Source organism: Eptatretus burgeri, chromosome 11 (assembly GCF_056783735.1).
Source record: "Eptatretus burgeri isolate ZD-2024b chromosome 11, Ebu_testis_v1, whole genome shotgun sequence".
NCBI lineage: Eukaryota > Metazoa > Chordata > Myxini > Myxiniformes > Myxinidae > Eptatretus > Eptatretus burgeri.
This window is the reverse complement of record NC_140971.1, coordinates 15208184-15218278: the sequence shown is the minus strand read 5'-3', so window position 1 is coordinate 15218278 and position 10095 is coordinate 15208184. Positions and strand designations below refer to the sequence as shown.

At 40.1% G+C, this 10095-nt stretch overlaps 1 protein-coding gene across 9 annotated transcripts in view; it reads left to right on the top strand.

Moving 5' to 3' along the window:
• LOC147016552 (RNA-binding Raly-like protein) overlaps nt 1-10095 on the top strand; it is a 164371-nt gene that overhangs the window by 55215 nt on the left and 99061 nt on the right. For 8 of the 9 annotated variants that reach the window (XM_085845308.1, XM_085845312.1, XM_085845311.1 and 5 more), the window contains exons 2-3: nt 4079-4347; nt 6735-6810. In XM_085845308.1, the coding sequence (XP_085701434.1) occupies nt 4079-4347; nt 6735-6810 (345 nt within the window). Of the gene's footprint in view, nt 1-4078; nt 4348-6734; nt 6811-10095 lie in introns of those variants that run through there. The other variant, XM_085845304.1, reaches the window with a different exon arrangement.

The following is a 10095-nucleotide window of genomic DNA, read 5'->3' as shown; positions in this document are numbered from 1 at the left end:
TTTTGTCAGCATCTCTCCCCTCCCCAATGACTGATCACAATTGTCCAATCACCCCTTCCCACCCCCAAGATCCAGCCATGTTTCTCCCCTCCCCCAGGCTGCACACACCTTTTATTTTCTACAGCAAATGCACTTAAGATTTACAGAAATCAATCACCCTGAAGCAACTTATTTTAATCTAATATGAGACTCTCCATTAATCATATCTAAAGTTCTTTATATTGCTGAAGGTACACAATACTCCAACATGTATATGGCATCACTGATACTCGATGGTTATTCGTAACCAATTGGGCTGACGTCACAAAAACAAGGAAATTAGTTTCATCATCAAACCACACCTTCATACCACTAATTGTACTCACAGCAAGGTGTTGCTTTCATCTGAGTAATATGCTTGGAAAAAATGCAAATAAGACAGGCACAATGAATACATGACGATGAATGTACAGAATAACATGATTAACTTACGCTGGCATTGTACATCTCTGCAACAACAATAGGGCTTACAGAGATTTATGGTCGTCATGTTGCAATCCCCTGTCATTAAAAAAATCGTGTCCTTCCGGTGAACAGGTCAGGATTTTGACCTTGAATGAAAACCTTGTGTCGAATTGCCATTTTCTAGCATTCACCATTGTAATTCTGCAAGTATGGCGACCCATGCTGAGCTGTTTCACATGCTGTCCACTCTCCTTCTATAAGTCTGGGTTCCTGGCAGACAACAAGCATGTTACAACAGTGGCATTCAACCAAATCCAAGATCGTTTATTCAGTGTTTTCATCAGCTCGTGCTGTTTCATGAGATTACAACTCAAAACTTGTACCTTCCCACACACAGAGACTATGCAATCACCATCAAACGATGAACCGGACTCACAGGTTTCTGATCATGAGTGTTCCTATGCACTGTGAACTGAACATCTTACGGTGCTTAATTGTTGTTTATTGTTTTGTTTTAATGCGATATATGGTGTTTGCAATGTACCTGCACATAGTCTTTTGTTTGCTGTTGTCGGTGATGTTGTCAATGTTGGAAGCTTCAAAGTAATATGTTTACATGTTCTTGCCGTTTTAATCTGGGATTTCTATTCCCTTTGCAATTCTCCCTGGGAGTTGTTCGAAGTCTCGGAAAATGAACTGGCAAGGCAGAGGTGGACTTTGTTCTTTCTTTTCTGCTGCCTACCGAGCTTCACGGAGCATGACTCTGACCTGGTCATGTTTTCAATAAACACATGGGCATAAGTTTGAATCCAGAGCGGGCAAGGGGCAAGCACATATTTTTGATTATTTGATTTGAATCAATGTTGCCGTCACTCTCTCGTGAGAAAAAAAAGGAAAGGACGATAAAGAGACAAAGAGAGACACAATGTTGAAAACTATTAATGAGTTTCGAGTGGGATTACTCTGCAGGCGGTTGTGGCGATTAAATTATGGTCCCAAAGAGAGGGTTGTGCTTTACCTGTGGTAGCTGCCATACCTGGATCACCGCATGCATGCACATGTGGCACTTGTTCTCCTGAAGTGTGTTTTAACTGGCCAGATGTCAATATGCCACTTTCTTGTTGATGGTCCCTCCTCATAGCCGAAGGCCCTTTGTCCTGAGTGCTCCCAGAAGAGTACAACCAGCCGTGATATATTGATGCAGCAATCCATAAACGCTTTTCTCTGTGTAATTTAATGGACATCACACGTGTTGCCGGAGAAGCAGGATTCAAAATATGGCCAGATGAGGCCCTTCTGGTGCAACTTGCAGCACACAGCCATCGCACGTTATAATATAATAGTCTTCGCATCAAGGATTTGTTCACAAATTACAGCAAAGGTCGATTGTAAGGAACGAAGAAGCCAAATGTTAATAGGTATCCGTCAGATGGTCTCGACAGTCAAGCTTATCGAAGCACACATTTGAATCTCTCTTCGACACGCTAACATTGTGTCCCTTGCCCAAGTGATGTTTTACATACTAGTACATTATGTCAGGTTCGAAAAAGAACCCGCACCTGCGGTTTCGGAACAGAAAATATCCTTCTTGAAGCATAATAGTGGGGCAACTTAGCATAACAATTGTGCATTTTGTGAGGAAAGCACCAAATTTGGCACACTAGTAGCCTAACGTATTATGAACAGATTTGGATATTGGACCATCTCAAAATTTTTGATGGCAGTGGAAAATGGCTGCCACAGCCATTAGCGGCTGAATTTGAGATTGCCCAATATCCAAATCTGTTCATAATATGATCGGCTACTAGTGTGCCAAATTTGGTGCTTTCCTCACAAAATGCACAATTGTTATGCTATATTTAGCTAAGTTGCCCCACTATAAGACTGGATTTCAACCACAACATTTAACCGTTTAGCATTGGCTTTTAATTAAGCATTCCATGTTGGCCTTTGCACCTGAGCCTTCTTCAGTGCGTCGATTGAACTCGATGAACGACCGATATTAATTCACGGTAATAAGTCAGCAATCTATTGTATTTGACCTCGAACGGGCTGATCAGGCTTGATGTTCGACTGACTTGTGCAGCTGCTGGTATTTTGTTCAAGGTGCTGGCAATAACTCACCTACTCTTCCTGAAAGACACCACGGGATATTTAACCTCCATCAACAACCAGTGACGACAGATATGTCAACTGGCTTAATGTCCCTTGGATGGACGACACAGACGTTGATTCCTCCCCTTGCATGTGAAACATCAGGGTGGCAGTTTATAGAGCAGGGTCGAGATTAGAACCCAACTGAGCAGCTCAAAGGAGAGTGCACACACCTTTAGACACAAGTGCGCATTCAAATACTTTACATGAGCAAACTGCTTCTTTATGCCATAATACGAAACTATAAAAATTAATTCTCCATTCTCAGAAAGTGTCACACTAACCAAGCAATGCTGAGTGCAGACCTTGACTGGCAACCAAATTGAATTGAATAACTTGTCAATAACAACCTAAGCCTGGTGTTGGCTCAGTGGTTTGGGTGGCGGCTTGGGATCCTAGGGTCCTGAGTTCAAGCCCCGTTGGCCGCTGAATTAAAAAATACACCAGGAGGTTGACTCAGCCTGTCATCCTTCTGAGGTCTGAAAAATGAGTACCGGTGTACTGGTAAGGAGGACCACTGCGTCAGCGGCATAGCCGCGTCCCAACCAATGATGCAACCAGCAGCTACAGGCTGCACTCGATGGAGAGAGAATAACAACCTTGTCAATAACATGTGAACCTGAGAATTTTTTTTCATATTTTCAAGTCGTGGTGCTGTATTCGCAGCAGTTTGCAACTGCATCCTCCTAAAGATGCCGTTTACACGACAAAGGCCCTTTGTGATTCATTCCCATCGTAACAGCAGGCATCTGTGCAATGCTCAGGCAATCTCGAATTACTTGCTGATGAAACATTGATTAGTTTTTGAGCAAAGATGAACACAGGTGGCCAAACCATCTGCAATATGAATAATGGTGGCTCAGATGAGGCGAGAAGGATAAAAGGTGCCCTTCAGGATTTTACTGTATTTCGTTTGAGAATCTTCCAGTCTGAGGCTATTGTGGTTATTGTTTGGCCTTGGAATGATTTGGTGCAAGAAATACTGTTGTACAATGAGATTAATCATTTGAGCATCTTTCCTCCAATTGCATGAAAAATGTTCATTTTTACTGCACCCTGTTAAATTATTTAGTCGACATGATGGTGTTTGATATTCCCACTCATATTTATGGTTTATACCTTTATATGTTTCATACCATTTGTCATCTGGCTGTATAGGGTCTAGTTATGTGTACCATAGGCTAGGTTTGCAACTCTAGTTGGATTATTTAAGGTATCTGTGTTAGCTAAAGAAGCAGAACTCCACCAAATAGAGTGCTGAGGACAGTACCAAATTAGGAATTTAGGAACCCACTTGTAATGAATGACATGCTTTGGAATAAATAATAAGAATCTGGGCCACCAATCCCAGCTTTAGTTCTGGGACAACATTAACAGCAACCAATGTTGGTGTCACAGTAGTGCACATACAAGCCTTGCTTGTGAGAATTGTGTGTCCCAGTTGAAAATTTTGACATTCACTATCTTTGACTACCCCTAGGCTGGTGCTCAAGATGACAGGCAAGAAGCAATCAAGCAACGTTACCAACAAGACAGATCGCAAGTCCCTGAATTCACGTGTGTTTATTGGGAACCTGAACACTGCGCTGGTGAAGCGTGCTACTGTTGAAGCCCTTTTTTCCCCTTACGGTCATGTCGTTGGCTGTTCTGTGCACAAAGGCTACGCCTTCGTGCAATACGCCACCGAGAGGAGTGCTCGGATTGCTGTCACCCGAGAGAATGGTCGTGTTCTTGCTGGACAGACTCTCGGTATTTATAAAATTACTCTAATATTCTTACTGTATTTTTATTGCCTCTGCCACCGAAGGTGGATGGAGGTTGTTTTCACCCCTGTTTGTCTGTCCGTTTGTGAGCAGGATATCTCAAAAAGTATTGGATGGATTCAGACGAAACTTGGTGGACAGGTTGGGTGTACAACAAGAACGAATTGATTCGATTTTGGTGAAGATCTGGATCTGGATATGAGATTTTTTTTAATTTTCAAAGTGATTCTTCAGTGTTGAGAGATGGGGCCAAAAACAACATACGTATAGCATGATATCTCGAACAGTTATTGATGGATTCGGACAAAATTATGTGGATGAGTTAGGTTAGTGATAAGAGCAAGCCGATCAGATTTTGGTTCAGTTGAAGAAAACAAGATAAAATTTGGAAGTTTTACCGCCGTTGATACAGCGTCTTGTACACCACCTTATTTGACAGGTAACATTAGTTCTTCGTGCCTGTTTTGTGTCCTTTATGACAACGCTGAAACAGAAAGCTTGGAATGCCTTCAAATTTTGTTTGACTGCCAGAAAGGCAGACAGAGTACAAAACTAAAATCTCACTCCTCTCTGCGCTTGCACAATCTGGACAAATTCAAGGTCAAAGTACTGTTAAACTGCAGATTCGTTTTCCAATTCATGTTTCGATTTGTGTTTAAAAATAAAACATTCAATTGAAATCAAGTTGTTCCTCGATAAACTGACGCTTGTAGACAGACAGACAGACAAAGTGAACTAATTGCTTAAGCCTGCTTTTCGCTTCACACGTGTGGGGTAATAACAGGTTTACGTTGGAAGTCATGAATGATGGATGTCGTGATCAGCTCACTCTTTGCCACTAAGTAGCCAAACATGTGGCCCTCCACCGGTTATACAGTCCGCTCACACTTCCCACACTCTGACCAGCAACCCTGCCTAATTAATAAAAGTACTTTGCATTACATTTTGTCCAACCTTTACTTTCATCAATGTCTGTGCCCCAGTTGTAATGCTTTTTACCAACTGATTCTAATACAAGGAGTGTTTGTGTTCTCACGGAGTCCGGAAAGGATGGTGCAGAGGTGGCGTGCAAACCATCGACCTGTCTGGGCTGGGTTCTATTCCTGACCCGACTATAAACTGTCGGATTGGTTCTTCGCAGACACGGCATTGTGTCTTAAAATCCACGGTCCCTCGGATGGTTGTAAAGCCGGACATCCTGCCTGCTGGCATTTGCTGGTGGGCATTCAAGATTTCACGGCGTCTTTCGCAGTGAACAGGCGAGCTATCGCTGGCACTCTGAGCAATTAAAAAAAATTCTGCCGAAATCAACTTCACTCTCAAGTCAGGGCTGGCCAGCCTACCTCTTAGCTTAATCGATCACAACAGAAGGTGGGATTTATTGGGGCCATTAAATAATTAGTAGTTGTCGTATAGTAGTAGTTGGAGTAGCATTATTCCAACGTGATTACAAAGGTAGAAGTACAACTTGCTGCTGCTTTGTGATCGTCTTTTGAAGCAAGCACCCATAACTCCATTATGTTTAATTAAGGATATGAGTGAGATTGGCATCCTGCAATTGAAGAGGGATGTTGCATTACTTGGCAGACCTCAGATTGAAATCCCCTGATGCTAATTATTATAGTATTACCCTTATATTTTATTTCATTCTGTCAGATATATAAATCTATGTCTTGAGAAATGACAACAGATTTTTTAAAGAGAAGGTTAATTTGTTCATAAATGGGGTCATTTGCTCATAAAACATTTGGTCTTGACAATCTGGCTCATGTTATTTTGGTGAGTGGCTATACCCCATTCAAGGTGTCAGTGCTGCCCAAGCAGTCTCATTGCAAATGAGATACTGGGTCGTTCACCATTCCACCATTGCAGAAAACTGGAATTTAGCCATCTCTCTCACACACACACACACACACACACACACACACACACACACACACACACACACACACACACACACACACACACACACACACACACACACACACACACACACACACACACACACACACACACACACACACACACACACACACACACACACACACCCTGTTCTTTGCAAAGATATCCTGGGATATTGAATGTCCACCAGCTGCAAATCCTGGCAGACAGGACCCCCCAGCTTCATTTCACATCTGACAAACAGATCACTCATTGAGACAAACCTTGTATCACCAGCGATCTGCGATCACCTGTGCCTACGAAGCACCAGTGTGACAATTTTAATGTGGGGTCGGGAATCGAACCCAGATTTGGCAGCTTAAAGGTGAGTGTGCTACCTCTGAGTTACCCTGCCAGGCTCTAGTGTTGAGGGGAATCGGTGTTGACCCCAATCTGGACACATTCCATCTTGCAGCACTTTCTGCCCCACAGATATCAACATGGCTGGGGAGCCCAACCCTCAGAGACCAAGAATGGCAGAAAAGATACCGCTGTTTGCTCCTTATGGGTGAGTGACTGTAATTACTGCTGTCGGAGCATTTTAGAAGGTTTTATGTCGAGGCCGTTAACCGTACTACATTGTGAATGACAAGACGAAAAATAATTTTCATGCTTATGCTGTTGTGTAAGAAGTGATGGATTTTGGGGTTTTTTTAAACTTGCTTTTGTCCAGAATAGGAAGCAAAAATACTTATATTCTTTGGAGTTGAACAGATATAAAGTTGTAAAGAATAAAACGACCTCATATCAAGTGCATTATCACCAACCAAAATATAAAATAGAAAGTTTGTTTGTTTGTTTGTTTGTTTGTTCGTTTATGCATTCAGACCCTGCAGCAACCAGTGCAACCAAACTTTGTATTGCCTCCTCTTCCGTCCAGAGGAAGGTCAAGAGCTGTTTGGATAAAAAAGAAAAGTTGAAAAAAATAAGATGAAAATCAGATAAAATTGGTCTTCGTAATATGTATGATATATTTCGTAATATGAAATCGAGTAATATGTATTGTGAATATTATACGTTGAGGTTGCAGTGATTTGTTGTCAACCAAACAAATTAAATTATTATGGTGTTTAGACGTGTGCTTGTTATTAATAAGATTGCTTCACACGGGTTTATAACACTTCCGTATTCAGGCCTCGGGTGAGTATGTTACACTGCCTGGGATTTTCCTGGGAGAAATCAAGTAATATGTATTAGCAACATCGTATGTTGAGATTGTGTATTGTGATTTGTTGTATGTAAAAAAAAAAATACAAAAGAAGTGAAAGCGGTCCAAGTGCATTTTGCAATGCCCAAGATTGGTCATTCATACAAAACCATAATGCCAACATTCCCCAATTTTCCATTCAGGAAAAAGTTAAATATATAATATGGAAAAGGCAGAGCCGAGAAGCGAACGTAGAATTCTTCTTACATTCGATGCTGCAATTTCCGGTTACTTCGGCCTGGATTCGGGATGGCTGATTCGGGATCAGCGATCAAATAATGTAAATCACGATTAAAAATTATTTTTTGATGATGCGGGAGATATCTTTATTATAAAATTAGGTAGACTTATAACTGCTAGAGTATTTACTCTCTAGTTTTGTTGTGAATTTTTTAGTCATAAAGGTGTGATTGGGTATTCTATAGATCAAATTAATTATTTGTGCATTTCTATAACCGTGATTACACCACTGCAAATTACCTCAACATTACCTTCACAACAACAAGTACACCGCCGAGAACAGGATCTCATCTAAAAAAATTAATATTACCTCAACATGACCTTCACAACAACAAGTACACCGCCGAGAACAGGATCTCATCTGAAAAAATAAATATTACCTCAACATTACCTTCACAACAACAACTACACCACCTAGAACAGGATCTCATGTGAAAAAATAAATATTACCTCAGCATTACCTTCACAACAACAACTACACCGCCAAGAACAGGATCTCATCTGAAAAAATAAATATTACCTTAACATTACCTTCACAACGACAACTAAACTGCATAGAACAGGATCTCATCTGAAATAATAAATATTACCTCAACATTACCTTCACAACAACAACTACACCGCCGAGAACAGGATCTCATCTGAAAAAATAAATATTACCTCAATATTACCTTCACAACAACAACTACACCGCCTAGAACAGGATCTCATGTGAAAAAATAAATATTACCTTAACATTACCTTCACAACAACAACTAAACCGCCTAGAACAGGATCTCATCTGAAATAATAAATATTACCTCAACATTACCTTCACAACAACAACTACACTGCCGAGAACAGGATCTCATCTGAAAAAATAAATATTACCTCAACATTACCTTCACAACAACAACTACACCGCCTAGAACAGGATCTCATCTAAAAAAATAAATATTACCTCAACATTACCTTCACAACAACAACTACACCGCCGAGAACAGGATCTCATCTGAAAAAATAAATATTACCTTAACATTACCTTCACAACGACAACTAAACTGCATAGAACAGGATCTCATCTGAAATAATAAATATTACCTCAACATTACCTTCACAACAACAACTACACCGCCGAGAACAGGATCTCATCTGAAAAAATAAATATTACCTCAATATTACCTTCACAACAACAACTACACCGCCTAGACAGGATCTCATGTGAAAAAATAAATATTACCTTAGCATTACCTTCACAACAACAACTAAACCGCCGAGAACAGGATCTCATCTGAAATAATAAATATTACCTCAGCATTACCTTCACAACAACAACTACACCGCCAAGAACAGGATCTCATGTGAAAAAATAAATATTACCTCAACATTACCTTCACAACAACAACTACATCGCCTAGAACAGGATCTGATCTAAAAAAATAAATATTACCTCAACATTACCTTCACAACAACAACTACACCGCCTAGAACAGGATCTCATGTGAAAAAATAAATATTACCTTAACATTACCTTCACAACAACAACTAAACTGCCTAGAACAGGATCTCATGTGAAAAAATAAATATTACCTCAACATTACCTTCACAACAACAACTACACCGCCAAGAACAGGATCTCATCTGAAAAAATAAATATTACCTCAACATTACCTTCACAACAACAACTACACCGCCGAGAACAGGATCTCATCTGAAAAAATAAATATTACCTCAACATTACCTTCACAACAACAACTACACTGCCTAGAACAGGATCTGATCTAAAAAAATTAATATTACCTCAACATTACCTTCACAACAACAACTACACCACCTAGAACAGGATCTCATGTGAAAAAATAAATATTACCTTAACATTACCTTCACAACAACAACTAAACCGCCTAGAACAGGATCTCATCTGAAATAATAAATATTACCTCAACATTACCTTCACAACAACAACTACACCGCCGAGAACAGGATCTCATCTGAAAAAATAAATATTACCTCAACATTACCTTCACAACAACAACTACACCGCCTAGAACAGGATCTGATCTAAAAAAATTAATATTACCTCAACATTACCTTCACAACAACAACTACACCGCCTAGAACAGGATCTCATGTGAACAAATAAATATTACCTTAACATTACCTTCACAACAACAACTAAACTGCCTAGAACAGGATCTCATCTGAAATAATAAATATTACCTCAACATTACCTTCACAACAACAACTACACCGCCTAGAACAGGATCTCATGTGAAAAAATTACCTTAAAATTAAAATGAAGCTCACTACGTTCGCTATTACATTGAATTTTTCCATGCAATGCCAGGTACTTCAGCTAATCTTCTA